The 13,126-nt window shown below is 36.5% G+C and overlaps 3 protein-coding genes and 1 long non-coding RNA gene across 4 annotated transcripts; 1 reads left to right on the forward strand and 3 right to left on the reverse strand.

Annotated features, from left to right (window-relative positions):
- Nucleotides 2,659-5,633, reverse strand: LOC104731611 (cyclin-T1-2-like). The gene is made up of 7 exons (XM_010451034.1): nt 5,494-5,633; nt 4,959-5,252; nt 4,546-4,627; nt 4,108-4,233; nt 3,790-3,971; nt 3,543-3,691; nt 2,659-3,456 (listed from the first exon to the last, which is right to left on the reverse strand). The coding sequence occupies exons 2-7, from the start codon at nt 5,201-5,203 to the stop codon at nt 2,963-2,965; spliced, it is 1,278 nt and encodes a 425-aa protein (XP_010449336.1). The 5' UTR covers nt 5,204-5,252; nt 5,494-5,633; the 3' UTR covers nt 2,659-2,962.
- On the forward strand, nt 5,836-7,788 carry LOC104731613. Its single transcript, XM_010451035.1, has 6 exons — nt 5,836-5,901; nt 6,204-6,344; nt 6,739-6,819; nt 6,944-7,060; nt 7,203-7,253; nt 7,400-7,788. Exons 1-6 carry the CDS (start codon nt 5,899-5,901, stop codon nt 7,640-7,642), a joined length of 636 nt encoding a protein of 211 aa, XP_010449337.1. The 5' UTR covers nt 5,836-5,898; the 3' UTR covers nt 7,643-7,788.
- Nucleotides 7,985-9,972, reverse strand: LOC104731614 (iron-sulfur protein NUBPL-like). Its single transcript, XM_010451036.2, has 8 exons — nt 9,771-9,972; nt 9,565-9,673; nt 9,344-9,466; nt 9,169-9,266; nt 8,955-9,081; nt 8,780-8,865; nt 8,565-8,690; nt 7,985-8,451 (listed from the first exon to the last, which is right to left on the reverse strand). The coding sequence occupies exons 1-8, from the start codon at nt 9,849-9,851 to the stop codon at nt 8,254-8,256; spliced, it is 948 nt and encodes a 315-aa protein (XP_010449338.1). The 5' UTR covers nt 9,852-9,972; the 3' UTR covers nt 7,985-8,253.
- On the reverse strand, nt 10,442-11,142 carry LOC109128107. Its single transcript, XR_002034566.1, has 2 exons — nt 11,068-11,142; nt 10,442-10,742 (listed from the first exon to the last, which is right to left on the reverse strand). It is a non-coding gene; the product is annotated as an uncharacterized LOC109128107 (long non-coding RNA).

The raw sequence follows: 13,126 nt of genomic DNA on the forward strand, positions 1-13,126 counted from the left end.
GGATTGTGGGATTTGAGTAAGGAATGTTGATGCTTATCATGGTTGAGTATAAGAAATAATTTCTTGAGTCAGGTAAATGAAGAGTGTGAATAAGAATAATCTGCAAATGAGTGAGTTCACTGTTTTCAAACCTCTTTCATATGTCTAAGCTTATGTTTTGCTTGAGGGCAAGCAAAGGCTAAGTCTGGGGGAGTTGATATATCATGGTTTTTATGGTTTTTAACCATGATATAAGGAGTCTTTTAGTGTCTTTTCATTTGTTTCTAGATTGTTTTTGAGTCTTTACAGGTTTTNAAGACAAGGGCATCGATCGACACCTATATGGCATCAATCGACACCTCTCTCTGCCGACTCAAGACCCAAGTTTTGGAAGTTTTACAAATCTGCCCCAAAGTTTTCCATAATTGCAACATAAGTCCCTGACGTGTTTTAGGACATATATATATAGTTTTTAGGTTTTCCAAACCCTTAAGTTTTTATTCTATAAAGTTTTATTTTTTCTGCAACCCTGAGAGATTTTTGAGAGCTTTGGAGAGAGAGAGATTTGCTTTGAGAAAAGAATTTCTTGAACTCCCTTTATTCTTTTAATCTCAATTGCTTATTATTCAGAAAGATGTTTTGTTCTTCAATAATTATGTCTGAGTAATTTGTTTGTTAGGTTTAGGGTTTTTCACAGGGATTTTATGAATTATTAGATCTGATTATTTAGGATTCATTATCTATCTAGATCTTCATCTTAGGTTGTTCTTCATTTTAATCCTTGATTGGCCATCTAGAATTAATATCCTAGGAAAATAAATTGATATGAGAATATAATTGATTTTCCTGATAAAACCTTTTGATGAGCAAAATTATTTCTTGCAAAGAGATTTGATTTAATAATTTTGTGAACAATCTAAACCTGATTTTATTGCTGATTTTTAACCTAGAATTTTACAAAGAGATTTGGATTTTCTGGTTTTAAATTTAGATATTATTTGCAGTGAGAACTGATTTAATTTACAAAAGTGTTTAGAGTTCTAGATCTGTTCTTAATTGTTTGAATCCTAATTTATTGATTGATTTAATATTTCATAATTTCCTGAGAAATTCCCTAGGCCTAGCTTTTTGATCTTCTGAATTTACAACAGCTTTTATTTAATATTTTGCATTGCTTTTCTTTATTTAAATCAATTTGTTTAGCATAATTATAAAACTCTATAATCCATTGTGTGTGATCTTGAGTCTCTGTGGAATTCGACCCCTAAGTACTGCATTGATCTCTTAATTTGAGAGAGTAGCTCTAGGGTTAATTTGAGCATATCAAATTTTGGCGCCGTTGCCGGGGACTCTTTTGATCTACCATTAGATTTGAGTTTTAGATTTTGTCTAAATTTTTCTTTTTATTTTCTACTTACACGTTTTTGTTTTTCTTCTCTTTGGTGTTTCAGGTGCATGCCTCCTAGACCTCACACAAGGAGCAACAAGTCTGGTCCTACTGTGAATTTGTCAAACCAAGAGTTAGGAAAACTTGAGCGTGAGAACAGAAAGGCAGCCAAATCTCTAAAGATGGTTAATACTATCATTCTGATGCGAGATGAGGATGGTGCTTTGAGGGATCAAGAGGGCCACTTGCGCAATGAGCAGGGCCAAAAGATTGATGTTGAGGGCAATGTGATTGCTGAAATTGTTGTTGTCGACGAACCAACTGATGGTGTCGACGGTGTCGATCGACACCAACAAGAGGGTATCGATCGATACCCCCTTCCTGCAGACGGACGTGGAGCTGCCAACCACGTATAGAACCCAGTTCGACGACAGGAGCAGAACCGGGACTTGATTAGGACCATTGCTGACTACAACCGGGCTGATCTTATGTATGAGAACCGGTATGCAATTGTTCCTCCACCATTCCAGAGGAATGACTTTGAGCTGAAGCCTGCTTACTTTCAACTGGTTNTCCATGTTTGGGGAGCTCACTGTAATAATCAGGGGAGAGGTTAAGAGGAATGTTTCCATACATATAAGAGTTGTTTTGGTAAAAAAACATAAAAGTACCGAGTTCAATGTTTAACGAAAATGGTTTAACCAGAAATTAAATAGTACTTTTTGTTACAGATGGAATCTAAATTAGAGGTTTGCTGCTAAACACCTAATTCGATAATCGAAATTCAAAAGAAAACAGAACAACAAGATCCTCATGACAAGACCATTCAACATAAAACAGTTAACAAAAACAAAAAACATTGCTAAGGCACAAGTAAATGTAGTAGGGATTCATGCAATGCAAATTTTATCATACCTTTGGTAAGGACACAGCGAGACAAAGTAAGAAGCAGAGCAAGAAATGGGAAAATGAAAAGACTTATGTGTTGTGAGACTTAAGTATGACTCCAAAAGACAAGAAGCGTACCCTACACGATTTTTACTTTTTCAATTTTTTCTTTTTTTCTGTATGGAAATAAAATGAAGTCACTGAAAGTCAAATAATAATAATATTGCTAAATCCTGTTATGAATTTATAAATTATATAGGCAACTTTCGATTCTTTTTTATTTATATGATTCAACGAGATAACAGGTAAATTCCTTAATTTTCAAATTATTTTTACTTCTTATTCATCTTCAGATATTCTATTTCTAAGTTCAGTTTGATTTCATAGTTATTGGAGTTTAACATATAAGGCAAAAAAAAGAAACTTTGTACATGCATTTATTATTTACAGATTCCTAGGGTTAAAACTAGTGGACAGAGACAAGATTTTTAAAGTCCTGATGATCTACCAAAAATCTTGAAACCAAAACCATCGTCTTTTCTTTTGGAGAAAACATAAAATAAATTGTCTCTCCAAAACTCTTTTACTTATAAGCTCTTCCCAATAGTCGTCTCTCCAAAACCCAGTTCTTGTCAGCTGAAAATCTATACCAATATTTCACCATCTTCAATTCTTTCATATATCACTGTCATTCATCAGAGAGAGGCATCAGCCATCAACACCTGAGTGGTTTGCATCTAGAAGCTCACTGTGTTCCACACTCCTGTTGTCATCAGGGTTCATCAAGCTTTGTCTTCTCGTAATGCTATCCTCTTCTTCTGCTTCTCTTTTACTCAAGTCCTTCTCATCCATCAAATCCCTCTTCTGTATATCTTTGTCAAAGGACTTCTTATCTTTCTCTTGTTTAGCATAATCCACCTCCTCTTGAAGCACTTGCAAGTCTTTCTCCAATTGGCTGACCGCAGCATTATCACTTGTCTCAACAATTATTGTATGAACAGAATGGTCATCTCGATCATCGCTCTGGCTTAGATTGACTTTCGATGAGCCAACTTCGATATCAGAACTTGGACACTTATCTGTGGAAGCCATATCTCTGGATAAAGGTTGATGCACTACAGCTACACCACCACTACTTTCAGCTTTGCTTTCTTGAGATGTAGGAATTCTCTCATAAATTTCATGTATTTGGCCTCGAATATCTGAAAACGCAAATGATAAATAAACCGCAACAACAAGGTTTAGAGCCATCAAACTCATAAATTTTTAAGAAAAAAGATACACATACCCTCTAATTGACAAGCTGGGATATCAAAATCTTGACACAAGACCTCTCCATATGATTGTAAGTCCATTTTTAGGAGCTCAGCAGCAAGGAAAAGAGTACCAGCCGCTATGTGATCAGGCTTATACTGCAGGCAGAGAGTCGTCCGCCGACTGCAAGGGACTCATGATTGTATGAAGAAGGAAAAGCACAAGGCGTATAGAGAACCATTAGAATTCAAAAAGCTTTCAAGTAACATTTTTAAGCATACCAATCGTTGACAAGATTCCATGCAAGTTGGGCAAGATCGGTCTTAGCATCGTCAACCGTAAACCTCATAATTGCTTCGACAAGAGGTCTATAAGGGAGACTAATATAGAGATCAAAGTTTAATGTATAAAGAACAAGCTCCTCTCCACTTATTACAAGCTCTTTCTGTTGCTCATATACTTCCTGCAAAAGTGAAACAACATTTATGTGCAAAAGAAAGGAAAGAATAAATCTTTTCAAAAACCTAGTAAAGTAAACAACAAAGAAGAAATGGACAAGGAGAGTTGTAAGATCGGTATTATGAATGAAAAAAAAAAACCTTTTTCTGAGCATCCGAAAGATCCTTCTTGTGTATAATCTCATAAGAGGCAATAATAACGTCTTTTAAAGCCACTGGAGTTTCCAGAACCTTCCCAGCTAGGAGCATGCAGACTGTTGCAATTGTCTGGAGAGCAAATATAACAGGCAAAGGCATAAGTACCAATCTAGTTGTTCTTACTGCTCTAGAAAAATACATCATCGTAAAACAAGACCAAATTTATTAACCATGCACATCTATCCAAACCAGAAGAAACAGAGAGCTAGCAAAGATGATGACACAGAGATGGATATCTATAGAGGAATCTCAAGAAGCCAGGATGTTTTAAATCATCAGACAGACAGGTATAGGCTAGTAGACTCATAGCCACTCGAAACAACAGAGACTAAAAGACATATATTTCCTTAGTAACCATTTTGTCCACCCAACTAAACTCACCCATCTGTCATTCTTGGCGTGCGATTGACGAATGAAGAATCGGTGACAGAATACTGTAGCAGTGGCTATCGTTACCTGGGGACTGCATTGAGAAACTTATATCAGCCCACATTCATCAAAGGAACCAAAACCTGATAAGCTTGTTACATTAAGATAGAGCTATGCATAGTGAAGACAACTTGGAAGTAAGTATACCATTAATGGCTTTTTAACTCTTAAGATTCATGTTAATAAACATACCAAGATACAAGGGTGTACAAATCACATACTAAAATTGAACTAACTTTAGAGTATCAATGCCCCAAATTGACTGCAGTACATCACATTATAGAATATATAACAGACCAAAACATATATGTCAAAAGGATCCTAAGCTGGTGAACTTAACACAGGTAAGGCAAAAAGAAACTTACAGTTCCAATCTTCGGCCGAGATTATCCAAAAAGGCACAGTAAGAGTTGCGTAGGCTATTTTCCATATTCAAATCAATACCATCTCGCCTCGAAGGTGAGGCTGTTTCGATATCTTCTCTTGTAAAAAACCAAGGGATAATCTCTTCATCATAACGATTGCTCGCGACTGACGAAACATCGCTGTCATTTCCAGAAGCATTCTCATCCAAATCCAGTGCTTCATCCAAATCCAATGCTTCATCCATTTGTTATGTAAACAGTGATGATCTTAGTCTTTCGACTATTACAAAATTTCTGAAAAAAAGATAACAGAGTAAAATTGTGATGCTTTTAGATTGTTGTTGTTAAAGACTTCAACTTTGAAAACAAACGCGTTACAAATGGTCAAATTGGTTTCAAAAGAAACAGAGACAAAATGGTTTAAAAATTCATGAAACGATGCATGTACCCATGACCCATAAATGAAAATAAAACAAAAATTGCGTAGCAAAAGCCTCAAATTCGGATTCAGCAGATGAAAAGATCGATACTGTACCTAAAACAAACGCAAACAACGAGAGAAAGAAACGCGTAAACGAAGAACCCTAAGCCTTAGAGCAGCGAGGAACCAAAGAATGGGAAGAGCGAGCGAGCGAGCAAGCAAAGCAGCAGTTCACACAACTCCGCTCCGCTCGTTTCTAAGAATTTATGTTGGGAGGCAAAAGTCAAAGATTTTGATAATCAGAGGATTAAAAAAGGAAATAAAATAAAAGAGTCTGTGCTTACTTGACAAAACCTATAAACCAATACGAGTAAGACACGTGTAAATCCAGAATTAAAAGGGAAATAAAAAAAATTATAAATAAGCTTCTCCGATCTCGTTTTCATATCAGCGGCGTGTTATATATTTGAACCCAAATTCTCACCGGCGATCGATCTTTGCAAAATTGGGTTCGTGAAGATGGTAAATTTTTCTCCTTTCTTACTCGGGGTTTGATCTGATTCTCGATTAAATTCTAGGGCTTTTGTGATCTTTTGTCCGAAACTACTATTGTTTTTAATTGAATTGTCTGTGGCTCTGTGATCTAGATAGGAAAAAAGCCAGTAGAAACTATCTTGTATTTTGATCAAAGCATGGTTCTTTTGACATATATTGGTCTCTTTGTGGTATTGATATTGCCTGGAATGACAAAACTATAGATTCCTTGTTTGATTTGTAGAAATCTGAAGCTTTGCATAGTAACCATGTTTGTATGTCAATTTCAGGTTGGGAAATCAGTAAAATTATCCTCGCAAGATGTTACACCGGTTAAACTTATTAGTCGAGGTTTAGTATCTGATTCAGTTGCTAGAAACATCAAAGTGTGCCGCAACAAAGGGGACTTATCTGATATCAGTGATGCTGAGGTAAAATGTCTTCTACCTTAATGATTAATTGATGCTTATTGTAGCTCTCACAAATTTCTACACATGTATTCCATTAATCTTTAGCATCTATCTACCCTTCGTAAGGAGGATATAGTTTTGTTCCTGTTGAATTTTATCTGATTTGAATCCCGTCTATGGTTTTAGTCTCTGTAAACTCAACACTTGTTCCTGGATTGTGGCGAACCAGCATTTTGTTCACATGTAAGTCCATCACGTGTTAATTAGTTTCACTTAAATTCCAACCGTGTAACCTAGTCAAACCTATTTTCTTGTGTTTGTCTTCCGTTTTTACATTCTGCTCTATTCTATAATGTTAGATTTTATATATCAATTTTTCTGTACCCTGATTTTGATGGTTATTGCTGCTCATCAGGTTGCTGGTTATCTAAGTAATAAAGAAGAATTCATTTTGAAGAAGAGAGCATGGGAATTGATGAACCCTGAATACCAAAAGGTTTTTGCTCTTAACTTGTCTTTGATCTTCTTAATTTCTGTTAAGTGAACTTCATATTGTTTGTTACTTACATGCTTTCTCATTGACGTTCTTGTTAATGATCATTCATTTTATTGATTATCAGGGAAAGAGGAGGAAAGTCACCAATGAGAAAAAGAAGGATCCTGCTAATAAGACTGCTCTTAGTAAGAAACCTTCTGCAACTACAACCGCAAGCAATGTAGAAACTGAAAATTCAAAGGTCGGTGCTACCATTCCTTCAGCTCTCTCTCTCTGAAACAATGTTTATATATATTGCGCTTTATTTCTTTGGATCTTCCTTATTTTTCATCTGTAGTTAGATGTATCGTCTGACATAAATTTTCTTGTCTTATTTCATGCAGAGACCGAGTTTGGAAATCAATTACGATGCCTTGGATAAGCTATTTGGTGATGTAAGTTTACCCCTATTTCTAACAAGTATGTATAATGCCGTGTTGCATTCATAGAATCGAAAGTTGAAGAGATATCAGCTTCATGTTGATACAATAGGCCTCTTGTTTCTCTACCGAGTCTCTTATGTGTATTCATATATTTGTAGGACAACTCTCCAAAGAGGGATAATCTAGAGAAATCAGTCGGTGTTGGTGACCAAGTGGAATATCCAAATCAAAGCAGTGAAGAAAGTCTATTGAAATCTCAAGGCTCTGAAGAAGAAGAACCAGCCTGGGGTGAGGATTACAGTAATGAAGATGCATATAGAGGAGATGAAGAATGCTATGGTAATGAAGATCTTGAATTTGAAGATGAAGTTGAAGAAGAAGATGAAGGGATTATTTGGTGATCTCATCTTATGTTGTGAAGTGATGTCTTCTCTACATGTCTTACTCAGAAACATTTGTTTTTTTTAAGTCTATAGTGATCTCTACATCTCTTTATTTGATTCCATCATTTTCCTATCTAATAAATGAAAGTCACCATATTAATCTGCTGATTCACATGATTAATAAACAGTGACTGGCTCTATTGCTTTTGTCTTCTGCAAATACATTCTTCTCGTTGCAATTTGCAAGCATTCTCTTTCGTACAATGAGTATCACATAGACGCAGAATGGTATGGCCATGAAGAAGAAGACAATGAAGGGGTAATCTGGTGATCTCAACATGTCTTCTTTACTCAAAAAAAAAAAAAAATGAACGTTATATTCTTCTTTCAAAATCTTGACATAACTATAAAGTGATCTCTACATGTCTTATTCAGATTCGTCATCTTCCTATCTAACAAAAAAAAAAGCCTCAACAAATTGTAATGCTGATTCATATGGTTCATATGCTTTGTCCTCTGCAAATAGATTCTTCTGTTTGCAAACATTCTCTTTAGTAAAATCATCTGAGAAGGTGAAGCAGCAAAACACACTCGGGTTATATATTAGCCTCTTGTTCGCATGGCTTGCTCTATGATGAGCCGCTGGAATGTGGAACATTTAGCTTCATCTGAATCTCATTCTCTGGATTATCTCTTAGCTCCTTGAGTCCTTTCACCACGTTTTGAGCTAGATTTTCATAAGCTTTTGATACTATAGAACCCGGTGAAGAAACAACCACAGGAACACCTTCATCAGAACCTTCTCTGATCGTCATTTCCAGTGGAATCTATATAGGCAACCAAATAGTATTTAACGTGAGGTCACATACAGAGAATCAACAAGGGTCTTAAAAGAATTGAAAACCGCAAAAACAAATTGTTTCTGGCTTAGATTATTTACCTCGCCGATAAGTTTCAAACCCTTTTTAGCAGCAGTGCGGCGTGCTCCTTCTTTCCCAAATATGAAAGAAGGTTCGTTACAGTGAGGACAAACAAAGCAACTCATGTTCTCCACAAGTCCCAAGATCTAGCAGAAAAATGCAGAAAGGTTAAACAGCTAGATCGAAATGTATATGTTTCCAAGCAGGGCAAAGATCACAAAGAAGATGGCCGTACAGGTACTCTAACTTTGTCAAACATGGCGATTCCTCGATTGGCATCAGCAAGCGCAACATCTTGTGGAGTTGATACAATTACAGCACCTGGAAACATAATCCCACTCTGATAACTACACAGCTTGTCTTATCTAACACACTTAGGATATGCTACAATGAGGTCTGTATATATATACCTGAGAGTTTCAGGTTTTGAGATATGGAAATTTGAGCATCACCGGTTCCAGGAGGCATATCAACAACAAGAATATCAAGGTTCCCCCAATCAACTCCTCTTGTCATCTTAGCAAGAGCACTCATCACCTGTAACAATACCACAAAGCTTGCTTACTGAACTATAGCTTTTAGTGCGCATTATAAACTCCAAAAAGGATGTAAAAAGAAACAGACCATAGGACCTCTCCACACAAGGGGAGCATCTTTTTCAACAAGAAGTCCCATTGACATGCATTTAACTCCATAGTTCTCAACTGGAATCATCTTCATATCTTCAAATACAGAGTACAGTAAAGTGAGAAAATGCTAATTCTGTTGCTAGAGGTATGTGTCTACATATCTTATCTACCTTGGTTAACTTGAGGCTTTTGATTGATTTTCATCATGATTGGAACAGATGGTCCGTATACATCCGCATCAAGCAACCCAATCTTCAGTTCACATTTGTTGGCCAATGCAACAGCTAAGTTAACTATATACATCAACCCCCCAAACTTCTCACATTAGCATTTTAAATCAGAAGACCAAAGTTAAAGGAAAGACATAAAATTGAGTAAGGTTTTAATGTACCAGCTGTCGAAGACTTTCCAACTCCGCCTTTACCGGAAGCAACGGCGATGATATCTTTGACTCCATGTAATTTGAGCTCCGTCGTCCTCCCTCCGGCGCTAGCAGAGCTCTGCAATAAACGAAAAGGCGAGATAAAAAAAAAAAGTCCAATCTCAAGCTAATAAAGATACCCACGAAAGGAACGAGCTTTAAGGATCAATGCTTACGAAGAATTTAAAGGCAGAGACGGAAGATGCGTAGAGTTCACGGCGGCGGAGTGATCGCAGAATCGCGACGGTGGTGGCCATAGGGAGGAGAGAGAGAGAGAGTGTAAGTGGTGACGAGGGTAATTTAGGAAATGCGAGTGACTAAAGTAAAGGTCTCAACTTTTTTACAGAGAGAAAAAAATACAAATCAGAGAGATTGAGACTTGAGAGTTTGAGACACAAAGAGAGATCCTTTTTGGCTTTTTTTTTTTTTTTTTATGTAAATTTTTCCTTTTTGGCTTTTTTTTTTTTTTTAATGTAAATTTTTGCATAACAGTGGGAAACACAACCACACTTTGATCTCTTTTTCGATCTCAATTCTGTGATAAGAGTGTGCTTCATTCGCATCTTTTTATTAGAATTGGTCTTCAACACTACTAGAGTACTAGTTCACGTACTATTTTTCAATGTTTCCTTAAGTTGAAGGAGTTGTGAATGACTCCATCGTGTTTGTTCTTGTATTCTTTAGTTTCGCCCTGGGCGTTCGGCGGGTTCGGGTTATTCGGGTCGGTTTGTTCGGTTTAGAGAAAATTCGGTTTTTAAAAAATTCTGCCGAATTGAACCGAAATTGAATTCGGTTCGGGTCAATCGGTACTCGGTTTGTTCGGGTCGGTTATTAGATTTTAAATCAGTTCCGAATTTAAACCGAATTTTTTCTAATTCGGTTAATTCTAACCGAATAAACAAAAAAAGTTAAGATAATGGACTAAATTTACAAAAAAAAAAGTTTACAACCCACCAAAATAACAATGGACCTCATATACCCGGCCCAAAACAAACTAAATCAATCTGAAAACAAGTCCAATAGTTACAAGTCTAAATGGACATATCCATTAGGGTTTTCCAAAAAGGATAATGTGCAGCGGCGATCTATGACGGCGAGCTGAGCTGAGACGGCAAAGATGGACAGTTCTTGGGCATGCATTTTTTTCCCTACCATCACGAAAATCAACTACATCAACCAGTATAACTAAAATCATCAAACAGCAAAAAACAACAATTTCGATCTCATAACAACGAAAATTAAAAAGTTTAATAAAGGATGGATGTATCTATTTAGCACTTACAACGACAAGAACACAAACACAACAAAGTAAAAAATCCAGAAGATTAATGGATAATCTCTGATTTGAAAGTTGAAACTCAAACCATAGAGTTCTCCAAATCGGATATGAAATTATCAATAAATAGGAAGAGGTTACAGAGCAAAGAATCAAACCTAGAATCAATCAATTAATTACCAAGAAGAAGAGCTTACCCTTAAGAAATAGAAGAGATGAATTGATATTTCTCTCTCGGAATCGCAGGAGGCAGAGGTGAAGCAGAAGAGAAAGAAAATTAGGGTTAATGGTATAGGGTTAGGCTTATATATGTCTGCAGATTTTAATAAACCGATCAGTCCGATTACCGAACCGAACCGAACCGAAATCCGATTACCCAAAACAATTGCGCCGATCGGTTTAACTTACTCTCTTCGGTTTGTCCCGATAACCGAAAATTTCGGGTTGTCCGGTTCGGTTTATTCGGTTTATACCGAACGCCCAGGGTGGCTTTAGTTTACAAATGCTTTTGGAATTGTATCTAACAGTAGTGGTATAGATGACAAGTCAACTCTGTTTTGCTAGCCAAAACATATGACCAACCATACAATACTTAAAAATAATAATAATACAACAGTACCTAACTCAATAAACTTGATTGCTTTGACTTGATTTGTTTCTATGTGAGAAAATTAATCTCTTTAGTCTTTACATTTCTAAGACTCCATAAATTCATATTAAAACGGCATTTATCAGTTAAACATAATAATTAATTCTGTTCAAATTTCATGTGACCATCTGACTTTTGATACACAAATTCCCTTACTCTGTAGTCTGTACTAGTATCATATAATTATAGAACACATGATATGCCCATCATTGCTATAGTTTATGTTTCTTGCATTTCCTTAAAAAAAAAAAAGTCAATACCATGCATTTTGCAGAAACATTCCCATATAAATTCATAACATTGGTTTAGTTAAAATCCAGAGATTGTAAGCGATGATCCTTGTGTATTTCTCGCTACCATTGTTCATATTCTTGGTGTTCCTATCATCCTATGCATCAGCGGTTGTGTAGGATGTTTCTACATGGGTCGTCAGCAAGGTATCACTAAAGTCGGCGGTGGATCGACAATGCCAACCGCTTACCCGACCACACCACAAGCCAACCAATGTTACGACGCCCAAGCCAACCAAGGTTACATTGCTGGAGCTCAGCCTTACCCGCCTATGTCATATGCTGTCTAGTCATTATGTTCCCAATGGGCGGTTAAATCATTTCAAATTTATTATAGACCGAAACTGTTTTTCTTTTCTTGTCTTTTGTTGTTCTGTGGTTTAATTTACATTTTGATGATAACATCATTACGCAGTGCCACAAAGGGATTTGACAAAACTGAGACAACAACATACTATAAGTCTGTCCAAGGATAAAGATATATAAAAGAACAAGCTAGAGTGATGATTCATAAAGTGAGTTTTGATAGATCCTTTGCTAAAGCTTTGTCCTTCTCCATAGCATCCCATAAAAAAGCTATCATCATCTCCGGGGACGCACTTCTGGTGGAATTCCTTGAAACGTAATAGGTTTGTTTTCCTGTGAAAAAACTTTCCAATCTCCTGATTTCAATCTCAACAGTAAGCTCAAGTTTACCTCTCACAAAATCATCGTTAGCATATTCCCATTGTTGTTCAGAGCTCAGACATAAACTTTTCTAAACCCAAAGGTCTTTAGCCAGGAAGCAAAAAATTGAAACTCGGTTACTCATACCTTTCGTTTTCTATTCAAGTCCCGGGACCTCTAACTATGGATGTAATACTCACATCCAGGATTTCATCTATTATTTTACCATTTTTTTCTTCAATCCGTGAGTGGGACTGACCTCGAATGGTCACAACAGCCTCGCTAGATATACGCTCAACAGTGTCTGTAACCCGTATTCCCTGGAAACCACGGTCATTTTCATCTGGAGCATATAACAAATTCATACCACACCTTATCACCTTGCAGTATTCTACTTTCCTTTCAGTTTCATCCGTAAGGTAGAATTCAAATGAGGCACTAGTGAGATGACATCTATTGCCGTCATTACTCTTTTCCATCCATTCGAAGATTGGCACATTACACTTGTTATAACTGATAAACACATGGTCAGATCCAAGTTTTCGTGGTTCATGGCAAGATGATCCACATGACTCGTTCCATCCCCCAAGGCAGAAACTAAAGCTGATAGACTGACCGTTTTGATTTTTGAACTCGCACTTGCATCTTACA

The sequence above is a fragment of the Camelina sativa genome, chromosome 12, assembly GCF_000633955.1.
Source record: "Camelina sativa cultivar DH55 chromosome 12, Cs, whole genome shotgun sequence".
NCBI classification, from domain to species: domain Eukaryota; kingdom Viridiplantae; phylum Streptophyta; class Magnoliopsida; order Brassicales; family Brassicaceae; genus Camelina; species Camelina sativa.